The sequence below is a fragment of the Camarhynchus parvulus genome, chromosome 13 (assembly GCF_901933205.1).
Source record: "Camarhynchus parvulus chromosome 13, STF_HiC, whole genome shotgun sequence".
NCBI classification, from domain to species: domain Eukaryota; kingdom Metazoa; phylum Chordata; class Aves; order Passeriformes; family Thraupidae; genus Camarhynchus; species Camarhynchus parvulus.
In genome coordinates this window covers 17491715-17512249 of record NC_044583.1, presented here as the reverse complement: position 1 = coordinate 17512249, position 20535 = coordinate 17491715, and the positions used below count along the sequence as shown (strand labels likewise).

Here is a 20535-nt window from a genome sequence, read left to right as displayed (position 1 = left end):
ACTGGTGCACATTTCACCCTGGGAACAGGCAGAGTGTCCCCCCCAAGTGTGCACCTGGCATCCCAGCTCAGAGTGGGGAGGTCCTGGCCAAAGCCCTCGGGAGCTGGGGGGACCTCCCTTCACCCATCACTGCCCCACTGCCGGGAAGCTCTGAATGCTTAATCAGCCTGCAGGAATCCCTGGTGGCAGTAATGGCTGGGACAGGTGGGCTGGCCTGGAGAGGGCTCTGCCACAGAGGGGACAGCATCACCAGAGGGGACAGCCCCACAGAGGGGACAGCATCACCAGAGGGGACAGCATCCCCAGAGGGGACAGCATCACCACAGGGGACAGAATCACAGAGGGGACAGCATCACCAGAGGGGACAGCCCCACAGAGGGGACAGGCTCACAGAGGGGACAGGATCACCAGAGGGGACAGACTCACAGAGGGGACAGCAGAGGGGACAGCCCCACAGAGGGGACAGCATCACCAGAGGGGACAGCATCACCAGAGGGGACAGCATCACCACAGGGGACAGAGTCACAGAGGGGACAGCATCACCAGAGGGGACAGCGTCACAGAGGGGACAGCATCACCAGAGGGGACAGGCTCAGTACAGGTGAAGTGCTGCTCACACCCAGCCAGGCTGGCCATCCCCACCCCTGGACAGGCACAGAGCCTCTACCCATCCCCATCCCCATCCCCATCCCTATCCCCATCCTCATCCTCATCCTCACCACAGCCAAGAGCTCGCCCAGCTGCTCATGGCCATGCCAGCACTGCTAAGCTGGGAGGGGAAACAAACTGTCCTGAGGGAGTCACAGCCTCATGGAGCAGCAAGAAAGGCAGAACAGGTTCAATAAGAAACAATATATACTAAATAATACTTAAATACTAAATAATACAAATAATACAAATATAAATAATACAAACCCACCTCCCCCTCCCACCCACATCACTCACAAACCCCAATGACATTTTTGCATTGCAAAATTGCATCTCAGACACACATTCACATGCTCCTAATTGGACATGGAAAAACGCAGCTGCAGTCCAAATGGCTTTCAGAAGCATTAATAAAATAATAATTTTAATGATCTTCTGTGGTTAGTAAAACAATGTTCATTTATAAAAAAACAACTGAATTGATCTAAGTCGCACAAAATGAGGTGCCTCCATTTCTCATTACCGTTACCATGTCCTACATCACTCTAATAAATTGCACTGTCATCAGCTCATTACAGGGAGGCAGCTGAGCGTGGTCCTGGCAATTATTTCAGACTGGGCTATTAATGGCTTCCCAGGCAGGACATGGTCCCAGAGCACCAGCCCAGGGCCTGCCCACTCACCCACGGGGTGCTGGCCCTCGCCTCCACCACCACACCCTGCTCAGAGTGCTCTGCTGTGCCCCTGGGGCGTGGGAGCTGTCCTGCAGCTGTGCAATCTGGCTCCTTTCTGGAATAAACCTCAGGGCCACATGAACTCCTGCTCTGCAGCCCGGGTACTTTTCCAGCAATAGCCATCCCTGTACCAGGTCACCACAGCCGTGCTCCAAAACATGATTCACCTTTCACATCCTTCAAATTCCCCATCCATTACCCACAGGATAATTCACTCTAAATTATACCTCTTCATCATCCTTTGTACTAGGAAATAACGCTGCAGTTTCTAAAGATGGCTGTTCTCAGCCCAAAGTGGGCTTAATGCTGGGGCTGTTCAGCAGGGACTGTCAGTGCCATTCCTGAGCTGCTCTTTACAAGTTTTCCAAGCAGGCACTGTATTTTCCTTTTAACCTGCTGTTTCCTCCCAGCCTTGATGCAGTCTGAGAGAACTGCACTATCATTGATCTCTGTGGGTCCTTTTTCTGCTCCCCACTTTACAGGAGCCACCTCCAGCACAGGAGAAAGCAACAACTGATGGAGGAATGTGCAGAACCTCTTCACTCCCCTCCTGCTCACAGCGGCTTTGGGACTCTGGGCTGCTCCTTCTCCTGGCAGCACACGATGGCTCCCTGGGGACCAGGGGAGATCAGCCTGGGGGTGTGGGACAGGCAGAGCCCCTTTGATCTTGGGGTCAGGGGAAGGTCTGCGCTCAGCACTGCCTCCCCAGCCAGCAGCTGCACCCAGACCTGACCCAGCTGGTGCAGCCCCAGCAGTGCTGGGCTCTGGCAGCACCCAGCTGGTGTCACTGGGACAGAGCCCTGCCATGGCCTGGGGACAGCCCAGCCCAGGCAGCACCGTCCCCAGGCCATGCCCAGGGTGTCCCTGGACACCGCTCGCTTCTCACTGCCTTCCTGCACAACAAAGGAGAGCAGCAGCGGAGTAAATCCATGTTGGGTGTTAAATTAGATTATGCCCGGGTTGCCTGGATACTGTGTAATCACTGCCACGACCAAACACAATTTAATACGGGGTAATTGGTAGCCAAGGTTCAGTGCAGGGGAAGCAGGGAACAGTAAATGTTCCAGTGTGGTCAGAGCTCCTGTGGGTGCCACAGGGGCTCCTGGCTCTGCTCCCACAGAACTCCTGCCTCCCATGTCTGGAATCACTTCCTACATGTATTTTATATATGTATTTATATGTATGTATAAACTACCATGTGTTTATTTTATATATAAACACGTATTTTATATATAGAATGCATGCATCTGAATCTCAGCCAGAAGTGCCATTATTAGTTCAACTATCTTCCCTGATTCAGAACAAAACTCCTGAGCAAACAGCCATCTGAAGGGAACAAAAGGAAAGTCTGGAGTGTTTCTATTTCCATGCCTGGGACAAACATTTGCAATCAAAGTGCTTGTTGTGGCTGGCCTAGCAATTCCTCATAGGATAGAAAATAATACACCTCATTCCTCTTGCCACAGGTGAAAATCCATCCCCTGTCTGCCACCACCACAAGAGCTTCTGTTTAATGTGCAAAGCCAGTCACACAGAGGCCAGCAATCCCCAAAATTATTGAGGCTGCTCTGGGCAGTTTGGTAGAAATTGAACACCTTTGACTCTGCACATACAGGGAAGGGGAAAAGCAGAGGGAGTAGAGGCAGCACAGTGGGTGGAGAGGCACCTGTGGCACCAGAGCCACCAGCCTGGCTCCCACAGAAGTATCTGCAAAGACTCATGGAATCATTTAGGTGGGAAAAGCCCTCTAAGATCACCAAGCCCAACTGCTTCCCCAGCACTGCCAAGGCCACCACTAAGCAATATTGTCAGGTGCCACATCTGCACAGTTTTAAATCCCTCCAGCAATGGTGACTGCACCACTTCCCTGGGCAGCCTGGGACAGGGCTGGACAACCCTTTCAAGGAAGGCATTTTCCCTAATATTCAACCTGAACCTCCCCTTCTGCAGCTTGAGGACATTTCCTCTTGTCCTGTCACTTGTAACCCAGGACAAGAGGCTGACTCCCACTCACTTGCCTCCAATCTCCTGTCAGGGAGCTGTGCAGAGCCACAAGGTCCCCCTGAGCCTCCTTTTGTCCAGGCTGAGCCCCTTTCCAGCTCCCTCAGCTGCTCCTCATCAGCCTTGTGCTCCTGACCCTTCCACAGCTCCCTTCCGCCCCTGGGGCAGCACAGAGCACTGAGCCTGGGGAGGCTCAGCAGGGCTGGGCTTTGTGCAGCACACACAGCTGGGACCCCTGCCCTGGCAGCCCTCACTCCCAGTCCATTAAACCTCACCAGGAACGGACAGACAGATGGACACAGCAGCCTGAGCACACACAACTGGGGGCATTTGTGGGGTACAACCTGATGAGCTCTGGGAGATGCTCCTGGGTGCATTTTGCACATTACTGGGGCTAACTGGGCTGGGGCTGATGGGCACAGAGCTGGAGAGGGCAGAGGGGCTGGGTGGGCACCCCTCAGCCTCCCCCCTCTCCAGGGGGCTGCGGGAGCCTGTCCCCAGAGATGGCAGCCCTGCAGCTCCCTGGGGTCACTCACCTCTCACTCAAAGCCACGGTGGGTTTCCCAGCTCGGGAATGTGTCTGATGGCTGGAAACACAGCAGGTGTTTATTGCAGGAATGTGTGACTGGCACCCAGCACAGAGCTGGTGAAACCAGTGATGCAATTCCAGCTGCAGCAGCACCCACTGGTGTGCCAGGCAGCTAAATCAGTCAATCACACATTCCTAAATCGTTCCTAAAAGGCACATGTGCATGGGAGGAGGTGACAGGGACACTGGTCTGCAGTGGCTGCTGGCAGACAGCCGTGCAGAAGCAGGGAGCACAACCAGCTCTGCTTCATCTGGTGTTCAAAAGCCACGTGGATGTGGCACCAGGGCACACGGGCTAGTGGTGGCCTTGGCAGTGCTGGGGGAGTGGCTGGAGATGATGACCTTAGTGGGTTTTTCCAACTTTAAAGATTGCATGATTCCCAAGGCAGAGCACACAGGCACAGAAATTCCACACTCCCACCCTGCACCACCATCCCTCCATCCTGCCTGCTTAGCCAGGACATGCCTGCCTTCCTCAGGCTGCTCTGGATGCAGGGGGCTCTGCAAGGGCCAGAGGAGCCCAGAGCAGCAGCAGCAAGCTGGGCTCACTCAGGCACACACTGGGAACTGGGGCCATGGGAATGTGGACAAACCCCACTGTCTGCAGCCGGGTTTGAGCCGTGGGCTCATAGCTCTGCAGCCTCCCCAGCCCCACCGCTCCAGAGAGCAGAGCCAAGCCTGAGCAGTGCACATGGAGGCCAGCACATCACCAGGGAATGACAAAACCTCCCAGTGAAGACAAGGGGAAACTTGCTGAACGCAAAAGCCTTGCTGCTCTCGGGTTCCCTGCTCAGCGGGGACCAAAGCTGTGCCTGCGCTCATTCCGGGCGCTCTGACTTGCTCCAACAAGACTCGCTGCTTCTCCTGGGTGGATCTGGCCACAGCTGGATGCTTGGGTTCACTCCCAGGAAAAAAAAAAGGGGCTCATGTTGCACTGAGAAGACACCGAGGCCAAATGTGAGGTTCAGTATCAGTGAGCCAGATCAGCGTGAATACCAAACGTGCTGCGACTTGCAGGGAAACACGCGGGAGCTCAACGCTGCTGCGGCTCACGCTTCCCTGACTGAGCCACAGGGGTTTCCAAAGCCATCCTCTGCAGCTTTGGGCAAGCTGAGCTTGAGGGGGCACCTCAGAGCGACCCCAGCCCTGCTCACCAACCCTCAGCCCAGGGCTGAGCGGCACCGGGCTGGCAATTCCCTGTGCCCGGCACGGCAGTACTGCAGGTTTCCACTGACACCCTGGTGAAAGCCACAGGCACGGCCAGAGCTGATGTGAAATGTCACCATGGTTTCCACCTGCACAAACACAGCCAGCAAAGGGGCCTCAGGCTCAAACACCCCTGGGGAGGGGGCTGGAACAGGGCCTGCCATGGCTGCAAACCGTGCCACTGTACCCCAGTGCCAGAACCTCAGCAAAGCCCTGCTGCACCGGCAGGTTTTCCTCCAAAACCAGACCTCAGTGGTGCTGTCACACTGCAATAACAACCCCCCCTGGCCGGCAGGGCAAGGAGAGCCCGACACAGCAGGTCTGGGTTAACAAGGAACCCTTTGAAAGACCTGCCGGCACGGCGAGTGCCACGCCGGAGTTACAACCTGCTGCGTGGAAAAGAGCCAAAGTAAACGGGCTCCCAGAGAGCCTCCCGGCAGCAGCAGCACTGGGGTGAGCAATGCAGCTCCCACATCCCCACAGGAACCATTCCAAGCCAGAGCCAGGTCCCAGGGCCACGTGCAGGAGGTGCCGGTGCACACCTGCACCTTCGCACGAGTGCAGCGGCCACAGGAAGAGCAACAGAGGGGGGCTGACCTTTTTTTTTTCCCTTAGAGGTATTTTGGAGCTCATTCATGTCATAAATGCAAGGCTGGAGCTCATCCCTCCCAAATACTGAATTCCTAGAAGACAGTGTTGGAAGAAAGGGAATGTAGGAATAAGGAGCTTTCAGAATTAAGGATGTGAACAGCAGCAGGAAAAATGCTTCTCTCGCCTTCACCAGTGGGACAAGGTGCTGCCCAGTGACTGGAACCACCCCTCACTCCCCCAGTTCTGAGCCCCCTGCCACACACACATGGGCTGGAACGAGATGGCCTTTAAATGTCCCGCCTAGCCCCAACCTTTCTGTGATTCTGCAGGCCAGGGATCACTCAAACATCCTGGCAAAAACTGCAGCTCAAAGATATCTTGGCATGATAAATGGTGATTTCCAGTCTCCTTTCTTCTGCTGAAAGACTGTCTGACTAAAATCTCTCTAGCTGAGTTTGGTTCAGTGCTGGGTCTGCTCATACAGAGCAATCAAAGGATGTGCTCATGAAGCATCTCCATCCCACTCTGTCTGCGGGGACGGTGCAGACACCACCGGGGAGACTCCAATCAGTTATTGGAAATCTTTTGCTCACTCTCAATTCAATCTCTTTCCATATCCAGTTTCAGTTTCACTGTGATAAACAATTAAAAAATTATGTGCTATCAACAACCTCTACCCAACAACACCAAGTTCAGACACAAGCCCACAAGAATTCACACTTGAGAAATGCAAAATGCCTGGTGGTGCTCCTGGAGATCCAGGAGGAGCTCAGCAGAGATGTTCAACCACAGAAACTCCCCAGCAAACCCAGCAGGTGCTTTGTTATGAGCTGCTGAATCATCATGCCAGGTTGCTGATGCCAGCTTTAGTCCAAGACCCCATTATCCTGTCTCCAGACTTGAGCCTTGTGCAAGATGTGGGTGCAAAAGAACCTAACAAGGGACGGCAGGCTCTGGGGCACATTCCCCTCCAGTTAAAATCTGGAGAGCCTGCATGAAATATAAGGAGCTTTTAGAAAAGCATGGAAGGAAAAGCTACCAGCACCCACACAGCTGCTCCAGGGACAGTCCAGACAGAGGGGGTTAAAAGTTCATTTGCAGAAGCAGAACAAAATCTTTAGCTAATTTACACGTTACAGGAAGCCAAGCCCAAAAAACCCAGCGTACACCTACAGGGCTTTTTGTGGTGGTTTGTAATTCTGCAGAATGCTATATTAAAAACAAAAGCAGAGGAGTGAGAGGGAGGCAGAGCTGGCAAGGGCAGGCACAGAGTCCTGCAGGGCTGTCTTGCCTCTGCAGAAGCATCACTGGCTCCTCCACCAAAACACCTGAGGGAGAGGAGAGCAAAGGGGAAACCAAAGGTGCTGCTGCTCCCCACAAGGCTCTGGCACCTCCAGCTCCAGAGCACAGATCACAGAATCATGGAACAACAGAATGGGTTGGGTTGGAAGGGACCTTAAAGCCCAACTCATTCCAACCAGGGAAAAAGGAAAAGGGGTAAAAGAGCACAGTGTGAACCTGACCCAGGACAGGCAAGCCCCAGGCAGGATTCTCCCTGTCCTGCAAGGCAGCATGTGCCTACAGGGAGTCTCCTTCCACATCACGTCCCTTTTACCACCCACAGGAGCACCCAGATCCTTTGGGTCACTTGAACTCCAGGGCTTTGCCTGGATCCAGCACTGCCATGACCCAAAAGGAGCAGAAACAGGCACTGGGCACAAAAATGGCATTCCCAAAGGCAGCAAGGAGGCCCATTGCCTGGCCCGGCCACACCAGCTCAGACAGCTCCCCGTTTGCTTCTGGCAGCCAAAGCAGGCGAGCAGCCCACGAGAGAGGGGCATCTCAGAGGCCTCAGTGGCTCGTGGAAATTTCCAGAACGTCCTGGACAAGAATGACTTACTGGAAGCAATACATAAATCAAGCCAATGAATAGTTACCAGACAGCAGCATAAACAGCTGCCACGGGGATGAAATCAGACCTGCTGTGCCAAGAGGCGTCAGCCTCCTTGCCGGCTGCACCTTTGGGGGAAAGCAGCCCAAGGAAGAGCACATTCCTGGGGGAGCTGCCACCCCTGGCCCTGCACAGGTGCCCTGCAGGGTCCTGTTGGGCACAGAGGCAGCGTGGTGGGCACTGGAGCAGCTCCTGCAGGGCAGCGTGGCCCTGGCACAGCGTGGAGCTGCTCACACCAAGCAGAACGAGCCCTGCTGTATCTCTAGGCACAAGACCTGGAGGAATTTCTTCTCCTCCTTTGCCAGCAGTGCCTGGTTGAGCAGCGAGCCCTCCAGAACACGCCAGGCTCCGTGTCCAGCCCCTGCCCCAGTGGGGGTTTTGCTGGATCCCCATGAGCAGCTGCCCTGCAGAGCCCATGGAAACCATGGCCCTGATAAACAGCAAACAATTTGTGCAGGAGATAACAATCGCTGTCATCTTGGTTAAAACACGTAAACTAGAGAACACTGCCACAGCAAAACCAAAGAGAACCAGCCGGTGTTGGCCAGGCCACAGCTGGGAGTGATTAGAGATAATTAATTCTGCTAAACACACGTACACCCAGCTCGGCTGCAGCCTCCTCCGTGCCCTGACCTTGGCACAGGAGCAGTGGGTGCGTGGATCAGGGCCTGTGTGGGGCAGTGCCAGTGATGCCAACCCACAGAAGGGTCTGGGAGCCCCACAGAAGGGGCATGAGCCTGGCACCATCTGTGCTGGAGAACCCGGACCTGCTGCCACAAGAGCAAAGCAAAGCTCAGGTGTCAAATTATGGCCATGCATGAAAAATAATTCCCCAAATGCTTGAAATATAATCAGAGTGAAATCCCCCTGCTCTGCACCTCCACAGCATTGACTCCTGGGTGAGAAAGTACACTACAAAAGAAGGAGACAGGGATGATATTGCAGGTCCACTGACAAAAACGGCAATTTTTGGCAACCAGCTCCACTCCAGCAGCAGCCCTCAGCCCGGCAGTACCACAGGCACCTTGTTTCACTTTGACTTATTTGGCATTAAAACAAATTGGTTTAATCACAGAATCCCAGACTGGCTCAGGCTGGAAGGCTAAAAGGAGCAGGGATGGGGACAGCTCCTGCTCTCTGGGCCATGGAGAGCAACTGCCTGGACATGTGGACATGAGGCAGAAAGCAGCACAAATGGGCTTGAAGATGCAGTAAGAGGCAGAAATTGAAATAATCAAAATGCTCTTTATTCTCTACCCTGTCTGTGCCTGTTCCTGAGATTTGTCCTCTCCCTCCTCTGTGCCTCTCTCTCTGCACCTCAATTCTGTGGCCCCCAGGTGCCACGGGACCCACCACAAGGGCAAGGGCACTGCTGAACCACCTCCAAGGCACTTAGCCTGTCTGATACTGGGCTTAATAATTGCTATTTTTGAACATTTCAGCTTTCTTACCAGTTTTATTACTGCTAACAAAAACTGCAGCTTCATCACATGAGGAGCCCCACATCCCCCATCAGTGCAGCAGAGCACGCACACCCCAAAAACAGAAGTCTGAAACCACCCAAGACAGGCTCTTTCTTTACTTGACCGACTCAGCCCAAGTTCTGGTTTTAGTGTCAGAAATCTCCACAGCAAGACTGTGAGAAATATTTTTTTAGCTCATCTGATAAACATGCAAATCTTGATTATTCATACGTTACTTAAAATAAAAAGCCCAGACAGAAACAGATGAGACAGAGCCCTGCAAGCAGTGCAGCCCAGCTTGGCAGGGGCAGCCAGAGGCCCTTGGCTGTGCCCCTGCTGGCTGTGGGTGCCCTGCTCTCAGCAGCACCAGACCCAGCAGGTCCCACCCTCTGCAGCATCCCCCCGGGGCAGCACGGCCCCTCCCTCCAAACATCTGCTGCAGATGTGAAGCTTTCTCTCCATTCTTGTCTTGAATCTGGCTCAGTGGCACTGCAGCCTCAAGCAGCCCTTTTAGAGAGTATGGGACACAAACCCTGGCGCTGGCTGCCCCATGGGCACTCCTGGGTCAGGGCAATGGGCACTCCTGGGTCAGGGCAATGGGCACTCCTGGATCAGGGCAATGGGCACTCCTGGGTCAGGGCAATGGGCACTCCTGGGTCAGGGCAATGGGCACTCCTGGGTCAGGGCACTGCTCCTGGGTCAGAATGCTGCTCCTGGATCAGAATGCTGCCCCTGATCAGAGCAGGAGCTGCAGGAGCAGCCCCAGAGGGATGCTGTGAGCCCACACCCGGGGCTGGCTGTGCCTCTGCCCCCCCAGCCCAGGATCCCCCAGGAATGGCACCAGGGCTGGGGAGCTCAGCAGGCTCTCGCTCCTCAGCTTCCTGCCTTTCCATGAGATAATTTTTTTCCTATTAAATAACACTATGAGCTGTTTCTCTTCCTAAAATAGCACACACCACCACACACACTGTTTGTTTGGTTTGAATTCCTTCCCCACTAAAGCAGCACAAACCCCACTGTAAACCTGACTCCACATCTCTACTCCACCACCAGGTTTTTCCTTTAGATGGAATACACTGGAGCAATTACAGATTCCCTGCACACACAAAATCACAGAATCCCAGAACAGTTTGGGTGGGAAGGGACTTAAAGCTCACCCAGTTCCACCCCTGCCATGGGCAGGGACACCTCTCACTACCCCAGGGTGCTCCAAGCCCCATCCACCCTGGCCTGGGACACTTCCAGAGATCCAGGGGCAGCCACAGCTTCTCTGGGCAATCCCGTCTGGCTGATGGGTGCACCTGGAACCACGGGGCCTTGGCTTCAGGCTGTAAATGCAGAAGGTTTGAAACCAACACCTAAACCAGCCATTTGGTTTGTAACAGCCTTGCCAGGGACCCCACGGAGCAGACGCCAGACCTGGTGACAAGAAAGCATCTGGAGTTGTGTTTAAGCCTATTTCAAGGATCATCTGTTATTCTTTCTTTAAAACAGATAACCTGGACTCTTGCAGATCTCCTCCTGAGCAGTTATCCCGATTAAGTCATTCCCCAGCTCTCCAGCCCTGTCTCAGCCCTGCTGCTCCTGCAGCACCGGTGCAAACAGCGAGGGCAGGTCCAACCCTGCAGCCTTGAGGCTGCCACAAACACCCGATGATGCTTTCACTTCTAAAACACTAATCAAAGGTTTCCATGGGAACCTGCAGGAGCAGGAAGAAGATGGGAAATTACAGGTCAGCTCTACCACCGAAAGAAAAAAAATTATCCCATTCCTTCGCCCTCGCAAAGTTTCAAGGTAACACAAAAATATTGATTCATCAGGGTGCAGAAAGGCAGAAAATATACCCCAGAGCAGTCATTTGTTGCACCAAGAAATCACTTTTAGTCCCTCAATGGCAGGTTTGCACTGAAACCACGTGAGGAGCTTCAGCTCCGCTCTGCCTCCTGGACAGCCTGGGGAGCCAAACCCAGCCCAGGCCATCCAAAGCAACACAAGGTTCCCAGGAGGGAATGGGTTCCTGGTGCTTCCATGGGGCTGGGGCTGGCTGGGCAGCTCCTGTCCCTCATCCCTCCCTCCCTCACCCTCCCTCCCACCCCTCTCGCTCTCTCGGCCCTCGGCTCACTCACACACGCGTTTCCCGTTGCCAACCAGAAATGACTCAACACCACACACACACAAGGAAACTTTTCCACCACCATTAACTTTCAGAGGAAATGGAAAAAGGAGAGAAAAACACATCAGTCATAAACGTACTTTGCCAAATGGTTCATGAGCAAGTGCAGCATCTGCCTGTTTTTCTCCGGGAGCCGATGAACGAGGCTGTGGATCTCCGACACCCTGGACTCCTGATTCTCTAGTTCTGCATGGGGAACAGAAGATGATTTATCTCCACATTAGGGGGTTGTTATGGGAAGAGGCCTAACGCTGTCCCTGACAGACATGCCAGGGAGCAGCTCCATCCCACAGCCAGGCACTGCAGATGCTGCAGTGAGCTGAGAGCAGACACCACGTGAACAGCATGGTGAGCAGGGCAGGGCTGCCTGCAACCAGAGCGGTTCCAGGGATGGGAATATGGGCACATTCCCATGCTCAGTGTGCCCAGTGCAGGCCAGGCTGGAGCATCTGCTGCTCCACAGGCTGCTTGGGTCCATGGTGCCAAGTGGGAGCTGCTGGAGGAGGCCAGCACGGCCATGGCCATGGGGCCCTCCTGACATCCCACCCCCATATCCACAGGCTGCACGACTGCCAACAGAAAATCCCCTGCTCCCAGCAAAGCCCCTTCCCCTGGGCAGTGAAGGAGACACAGCCCAGATGTGTGAAGCAGCAGGGAGCCCCCCAAAGCCCCCCAAATCCTGTGGTGCAGTTCAACAGCAGCTGATGGTCCCAGCCACAGGAGATGTCAGCACTGCTCCTGGCACTGCCAGCGCTCCCTCCTCCTCCTCTGTCACCCCCAACACCAGCCTGCCCCAGCTCCAGCCCTGCTCTGCTGGCCAGGACCAGCGCTGGGGAGGCAGCAGGGCAGGGGGATCACAGCCACTGGCAGAGAGGCTCCTCTGTGGGAGCCATAAACACCAACAGACTCACTCGCTGCTTTGATGAAGCTCCTTTGAAACTGGTACATCATCAGGGGCCCCGGGAGCATTCTGGAAGATAAAAAGGAAACAGGCACAAAACACATCTGAGGAACACAATCCACACTGAGAAAGCTTTGCCCCTACAATAAACTCAGCTCTGTTTTGAAAAGGGCAGAATTAAGCAACACCAACTCTAATTAATTCCCCCATCAGAAGGAGTAAGATCTATGCAAGGACCTTTGATTTATTCACCACTAAATTAATCTTTAATTTTAGCATTCCTTCAGTAACACAGCTTCAGTGCATTGCTGAGCCCATGACTTCCAAGGAACTTTGAAAAGAAATTGAAAAGATAAACAAGCCTAGCTGTAAAACTTTCCCAATCCCCATTCCCACTGTCCCCTCCCACTGCTGCATCCCTTCAGAGGGACGCACTGGTGCTGCCCACATTCCTCTTTGCTTAGCCAACAGCTCAGACTCTGGAGCAAAGGTTGCCAATCATGCAAAATTCTGTGATTTTCTAGGCTGAGATCCACCAGGCTAATTACCCTTATCACCCTAATTGGATTTAGGCTCTCTCTTGTGCTCCCTCAAACACAACCCAGCACACAAGAGTCGCTGAGAGCAAGGAGCTGCGGTCACAACAGGTAGGAGCACGTTGTGGATAATGAGATGCTGCTGGCTGCCAACACCCAGTCCTGTTGGGAAGATCCCCAGGATGATACTGGCTCGCCTGACACAGAAATCAGAGCTACAATAAAGCTCAGCACCAGGTCTGGAGAAGCTCTTCAGCCCCTGCCCTTACACAGCACTGCCCTCCCCTTCTGCCACGTGCTCAGAAGGTGGAAGTCCACCGGGAAAAGCTCAGAGAAAAGCTTAAATCAAGGCAGGGGATGCAAGAATGAGCTTTTAAAATCATGTCTGTATAATATGTGCATCTGCCAGAGCCGAGTGTGCTCCCCAGATCCTACTCAAACACACTGGAAAGCCAGGGAAAAGCCAGAATAAATTCCCTAAGAGCAGTTCCTGCTCTGTCTCTATGAAAGTGCTGTTAAGGGTCTGCAATAACAGGCAGTAAAATCCCAGGCCAGCACCAAACCCCTCCTGAAGCCAGGTGAGGCTTTTCTCCTCACCTCAGGTACGTTTTCAGTGCACTAGTAATGGTCTTGATCTCCCACTCTGCACAGATCTCTGTGTCTGTCTCTGTGGCTGTCTTGGGGTCTATGGAGAAAGACAAAAAACAATAACTGAAGGAAACTGAAGACAATTCCAGCTGGTGCCAGCTCAGCTGTGTGGGGACACCATCACACCCCACTTTATTTGCTATTCCCAGCTCAGGACATTTCTGCAGGGGTGTGTGCGGGCTGCAGGACAGGCCAGACTCAGTGACATGGGACAAGAGAAGGAAAAGAGAATCCTCCATCCCAGGCAAGGACAGGGCAGTGTGGCTTGGAGTGTGCCAGGACACCGGGCACAGCAGGGACAGCCAGGCACAGACACAGGGACCAGGGACCCTCCTCCCCACAATGGGCAGCATTGTCACCCTGCAGCCACCTCCCAGCTCAGCCCTTGGCTGGCAATTACAGCCACAGCCACCTGCACAGCCACCTGCACAGCCACCAGCAGTGGGCTCAGGGACACCACTGACACCCAGATGGTGACAGCTCCCAGCTGGGGCCAGGAGCACCAAGGCAAGGCCAGGAGCACCCAACCAAGGCCAGGAACACCCAATCAAGGCCAGGAGAACCCAACCAAGGCCAGGAGAACCCAACCAAGGCCAGGAACACCCAACCAAGGCCGGGAGAACCCAACCAAGGCCAGGAACACCAAGCTGAGGCCAGGAGAACCCAACCAAGGCCAGGAGAACCCAACCACGGCCAGGAAACCCAACCAAGGCCAGGAACACCCAACCACGGCCAGGAACACGAAGCTGAGGCCAGGAGCACCCAACCAAGGCCGGGAGAACCCAACCACGGCCAGGAGAACCCAACCAAGGCCAGGAGCACCCAACCAAGGCCATGGAAAGCCCAGCATGGAAGTGCCCGTGTGCTGATCTCTCCTGCCTGGATTCTGCTCCAATGGTCTTTGCTAACTCCATCCTGGAAACTCAGCCAGGATCCTGCTCCCAGCTGAACCCCCCCTCTGTGGGGTCCCTGGTGAGGGTCCCCCCAGTGCCAGGTGTCCCTGGGAGCCTGGGTGCCAGGGCTGTCCCCAAGGCCCAGGGTGACACAGCCACAGCTGCTAACACCATCTGCTCCCACAGGCTCAGCTCGGGGGCTTTTTGCCTCTTCACAGACACAAATAATGCACCTCTGAGTTTTAAAGCCCTGTGTAAGCATTGGGCAATTTTTAACCTGCTTAAAAGAATGCTGTGAATAGAGCTCAGCTTTCCCTCAGGGCAAAGGGTTTATTTTAATTTTAAAAAACATCAAGAGGCGCTTGGAAAGGTAAATACGTAAGAAATGCATATTCACACAAAGATCATGTGTGTCTCAGCAGTCACACAAATGACCTCCATCCTCCTGACTCAATGCCCAGGAAACTTCTACAGCACTGCCTTTGCAAGGAGAGAATTTTAAGATAAGGAGTCAAGATCAAAGTGTGGCATAGTAAAAAAAAAAACTAACAAAACCCCCCAGAAGTTCCATCTTTTTTTTACAAGAAACTTTTTACCCAAAGCAGAGCAAACAGTGTGTCTTTGCAAAGGCTCAGCCAGCAGTTTCTAGGCAGGATCATGGAACACGAGGTGAAATTCCACAGTGGGTCCCATGAAAGGGCTCCGAGCAGTTAATCAGCCCCCCTTGACCTCCACATTTCTGAGTCTGCAAGAAGCTGCAGCAGCTGCAGCATCTGTCCCCAGGCAGGGGGGCCGTGCCAGCCCTGCCTCCCACAAGGACACACGTCCACAGGAACTGGGGCCACGGGGAACCAGGGGCTGGAGAAGCACCCACAGCCACGGGCAGCATTAACCCTGCCGCTGCTTTAACCTTGCTGCCAACCCCTGCTCTGATGCCTCTCACCAGTTTCTCCAGGGTGAGGGGCACAGCCCGGGGAAGCACCTCATCACCCCAGTGGGATTATCAGGGAGAGGCTCCCAAGAGCCTCAGGGATGACACATCCCAGCAGTGAGGGGCTGGAAGGAGCCCCACTCCCACTCATGGCCCATGTGGCAAAGGAGCACGAGCAGCTCAGATGCTGTAACTCACCTTCTGCAGAGTTCAGACCTGCTGGGGCCCCACTGTGCCACAATAAACCCTCTCATGGGAGCTCCCACGGATGAGAGTTTGGTTATTTGTTGGGTTTTGTCCCATTATTTGTCCTCATTTTGATGGCACATGGTACCAGTGAATGCTGGGGAGAGGATCTGCCCCCCACCAGCCCTGGGAGCACCCCCCAGTGCATCACCCCAATCCAGACCCCGACAGGATCTGCCCTGAAACCCAAGGCAGGGGCTGGGGCTGCCCCTGCCCCAGCAGTGCCCTCCTGCAGGACCCCTGCCAAAGCCCTTCCCAGCAGTGCCCTGACAGCAGCTCAGGGAAACTCGATCTTTTTGCCATTTCAGCTCTATGTGAAGCAGTGAGGCTGCCCACATTCATTTCTAAATATAAGGGAAACCTGACAGTGGGAGCACAGTTTGGCTCCTCCATTCACGAGGAGCCCGAGGGCAGCGAGAACAGATGGGGTTTGACAAGGGACACGTTTCCTGTGACACTGACTCCACACGCAGCCCAAACACCAGGGGTGATGGAGATTTAATCCCCCACAATCTGGAGAAATTGCAGAGAGTCATGGGTTCTCAAAGCACCCCAAGGATGGACAGACACCACGGGGGATTCCCAAAAGGGGTCCTACTGCCAGCCTGACTCACCCCCAGCAGGGCTTCCAGCCCCACCAACCAAGGAGGACACACCAGGACAAAGGAAAAGCACCAGCCATTTATCACCTCCTCATGAGACACGGGGGCGACAGCTGAGTGGCTTCAGTGGCTGAGGAGATAATGGATGCTGGATGCTGTCCAGAACTGAATCCCTCCCAGCTCTGCAGAGCTCCTCACCCAGGCCAGCTCTGCCATCTGTCACAGCCTGGGGACTGACACCAGCACTGGCACCTCTGTGACAGGAGAAGGGGGTCCGTGGCCCTGCCACCTGTGGGATGTGGTGATGAGCATCACTGAGGGCCTGGCTGTGACCTGCCAGGACCTGCCCCGGGGCACCGAGCCAGGCTGTTTCTGTCAGCAGCGCTCCTGGTGCTGTCCCTGTGCCCACCCTGTGTGCCACAGGACACTGCTGGCTCCCCACAGCCCAGGGCACCTTCACATGCCCAGCCTGTGCCAAACTCCTCCAATAACAGCACCAGCCACCAGTCCCGTGACTGCAGTGAACTTTCCAAATGCCACAAGAGCAATGAGGTCCCCTGCACCCGGACTGGGAGCTGTGCCCTTCCACTCCAGTCACCTGCATTATCTGTTTTCCACAGGTTAACACTGACAGCTGTAACAGCCACCGTGGGCTTTGCTCACTGAACACCTTAATGGTGGCAAAAGGAGGAGAAACTGGAACAGGAGAAGGAAAAGATGTTGAAACACAACAGATGAAAACCTTCTGCAAGAAGAAATACGCAGAGAAAGGAGCACTGGAGTTTTGTGAGGACAAGGAAAAGGAAATCATGTAGAAAAGGAAAGACAGTAAGTGAAGGGAAAGAAGATGAGCAGAAATGCCACGCATTTTCCCCAAGGAGTAACAAACACATTCAGTAGTGCACTAACAAATCAGTGAGCATTTGTTTCCCTATTCCTGCAGCTATTTCATCCGTGGTTTTGCCAATTCTGAGCAGCATCACACAGGACTGGCCAAGGGCAGCTGCCCTGCTCCAGCCCAGCTCTGCTCTCTCTTCCACTGTTGTGTCTCAGGCATGTCTGGACAGATGGACAGACGGGTCCGGGGCTGCAGCTGTGGGATGGAAATGCTGCCCGTGAGGTCAGGGCTGAAGTGGTTCTGTCCCCACAGCCAGAGCAAACCTCTGCTGTGCCAAGACCCAGCAGCTTGGAGCATCCAGAACTGCAGGATCCAAGGCCTCAGTCACAAGGGAAACACATGCTGGAAAACTTTGGGCAAGACTGAGATAAACAGGCACAAGAAAGTCCGTGGGGAAAGCAAGAACAGCCACAGGCAGCATGCAACATCCAGAGAAAATCATTTCAAAGGGTGCTGGGAACAAGGGGGCAGGTAGGACATGAAAAGCCAAAGCTTTCAGCTATTTCTTTGAAGATTTTGGTTTGCATTTGGGAAGGCTGCCAGAGCTCAGAGCACGTGTGAGCAGGACACCAGTGAGTGCAGCAGGACCTGGTGAAGCCAGTCCCACACGAGTCCTGTCCTACCTTCAGACCTGCCCACGGTGCCCAGGACCTCCCGGCCTCGACACGGTCCTAAGGGCACAGCCACCACCATTAGGGACCCCGACAGGAGCCTCTGCTGCTGCCTGGCAAGGCCTCCAAGCAGCACAGCCCACTTGCCTTTACCCAGCTCCAGGCACTCACCCATCAAGATGCTCAGCAGCTTCTGCACCCTGGAGTTCACCCCCACGATCCGGTAGAGCCCCTGCTCATTGATCCCTGGGAAAACAAGGAACCTGTCAGCACAAGGTCACAAGAGCTGCTGAGATTGCTTCCACTCCTTTGCCTTCTCAAAGAGCAAAGCCCATGAAACCTTCTCACCTATCAAATACAAAGCCACAGCAGAGGGTAACATTTGGGGCTGATATCAAGGTTTTCACGAATCCTTTCATTAGAAGCGTTACCCCAGTTAGCTCAGGAACAAGGATCTAAGCACACTTTTCCTCCTTCCCACAGCCATGGCAGCCCCAAGCAGGATCTGCACTTAACCAGGACAATCTGGGAAAATTTTACTGTGTCAAGCTTTTCAAGTTGAGGTCTGAGCCCTCTGCATCTGACCTCCCCCTGCGGGGCTAGGACAACCCCACCCGTGTACAAGGAGCCTCACAAGAGGTTTTGGGGACACAATCCCACAGGAGAGGACGTGCTTGGCAGCATTCCTGCAGGAAGGATGCTGAAGTGAGCACCCCCTTTGCACACCCAGGGTGTTATGGGCTCACTCTGCCCCATGTCTGTGAGTCCTGCTGGCCCAGCCGTGGGGCAAACGCTTCTCTCATCAGCCCCAGCACGTTGTGGGCTCATCTGATGTGGGTCCCAGGGCTCATGAATCATTCTGTCCGTGAAAAGGGCAGGAAAGCAACTGCTCCACTGCCAAGAGCTGCCCCAGAGCACGCCCAGCCCGAGGCTGCCCTACCTCTTGTTTCCACAGCGTGGATGCACTTCTTGATGATGCTGAAGCCGATGCTGTCCAGCTGGGCAGCTGCAGGGAAGGGCAGAGAGCAGGGTGAGCAGCTGGCAGGGCAGGCCCTCACAGGGAGCACCAGGCTCCTGCTGAACCACCCCAGCAATGCACCACTGCCCAGACCAGCAGGAGATAAATGAGGCCAGAAAACACAAGTACAGCAGTTTGTACCAGCTGTAACCCGGGCAAACACAGACACTGATCAGCATTGCAGCCTCCACATCCCTCTGAACCAAGCCCTGGGCTCTGCCAGGCATCTACCACTGCAGATGGACAAAATTAATTTAGGATCAAGGTGAGATAACCCAAATTTGTCTGGAAAGTTGACAACGGGTTGCTTGGAAAGGAATGAAATTGGACATTTGGACACAACAAATCCCTGAAAATGGCACATGAGGTGTCTTACCTCTGCCCAAGAGTGAGAGCTAAAACACAAGAGTGAATGGGATATACAACTCAATTCACCTGTGCCAGTGCAGGATTTCACTTCTAAATTCAAGGAATTACTAATCCAGGGACCCCAACAGCTGCTGGAAGAATTCACCCCACAGAGAGCTTTCCCCACTGCCTGGAGAACACTGCCCACAGCCAGCTATTTGTTATGGAAAATTAGTTCCTCCCTAGAGAAAGGTTTGGAAAACCTTCCACGGGGCAGGAGCCCCTCAGGGAAGGGTGGGCAAAGGCTCCAGACCCCAGGAATGCTGTGATGGGAGAGACACAGCTCGTTCAGGGCAGGCAGGGAGCAGAGCCCAGGCGGGCAGTGCCCTCTGCAAGGCACGTGCAGCTCCCCCCTCCCTGGCATTGCCCTGCTTTCCCCTGCCAGCTCCCAGCCCCTTCCTAAGCCCTTGCCCTGAGTCCTCTGCTGGGGCTGGGCTTTGTCTGATGAGCGGCACGGGACCCACAGCAGTGCAAAGGAAAACAGCTCCGTTCTGTTTTTCTGGGCAAGCAGGCTGCAGTGCTGAGCCAACACAAGCACACGAGTGCAGGGTGCCTGTGCCACAGCTCGTGAGGACAATGCAGAGGCTGCAGGGCCCTTTGCTGGGCACCCTCAGGGCTCCCAGCACGGCTGCAGCACAAACCCAACGTGCCATGCATCAGCAGGGCACAGCTGCCATTCCCAGGCCACCGACAAACACAAGGGTACCTGGGCAGCTCAAAACCATGCTGTGGGAACTGTCCTGCTGCAGCAAACCCAGGTCAGCAGGTCTGCTCAGCCTTGGCACGGTGTGACCCTGACCTGTGGGCATCCCCGTGTGCTGCTGACAGTTTGGATCACTGCCTCAGGCTCCCTGCCAGCCCACCCCACAGACCAGCAGCTTTCCCTTAGCCCCTTGCCCGTTTGGGTCCCCAGGGCCAGGCTGGACAGGGCTTGGAGCAACCTGGGATAGTGCAAGATGTCCCTGCCCACAGCAGGGCCTGGATCAGCTTTAAGGTCCTTCCAGCCCAACCCATTCCATGATTCCATAACCTGCAGGTTGTCCTGGGGCCAGGCAGGGCTGGGGTCCCACGCCCCTGCAGCAGGAGCAGGAGACCCAGCAGTGCCTCTGGGTGAAGTGACCTGGCATAATCCCCCTGAGCACAGGAACAAGCTCTTCCACTCACTGTCAAGCTCTGGATCAGGAAAGGATGGGATTTATTTGCAGTAGTTATATGCAGAAATAATATCTGATTAAATTTCCAAAGTGCCTTTATTCATCCTTAAACTGAACTTCTAATGAGCATTGTAAAAGCTTGGTTTCCCCTCTCTCAGAGCATCTGCTCTTTATCTCAGCCATTTACCACATGATTCAGCTCAGCAATGGCCCAGACCAAAGGCAGATCTGGACCTGCTGCTGTCCAGATCACAGATCCATGGAATCCTCTGGGTTTGAAAAGCCCCCAAAGTCATCAAGTGCAACCACTCCCCCAGCACTAACCTGTGTCCC

General features: G+C 54.4%; 1 protein-coding gene across 1 annotated transcript in view; it reads right to left on the bottom strand.

Annotated features, from left to right (window-relative positions):
* Positions 1-20535, bottom strand: part of ARHGAP26 (Rho GTPase activating protein 26) — a 101548-nt gene that overhangs the window by 28655 nt on the left and 52358 nt on the right. Inside the window, exons 13-17 of the mRNA XM_030957789.1 lie at positions 18563-18628; positions 17794-17868; positions 13391-13478; positions 12268-12326; positions 11437-11542 (exon numbers count right to left, since the gene is read on the bottom strand). Coding sequence (XP_030813649.1) covers positions 11437-11542; positions 12268-12326; positions 13391-13478; positions 17794-17868; positions 18563-18628 — 394 coding nt within the window. The remainder of the gene's footprint in view (positions 1-11436; positions 11543-12267; positions 12327-13390; positions 13479-17793; positions 17869-18562; positions 18629-20535) is intronic.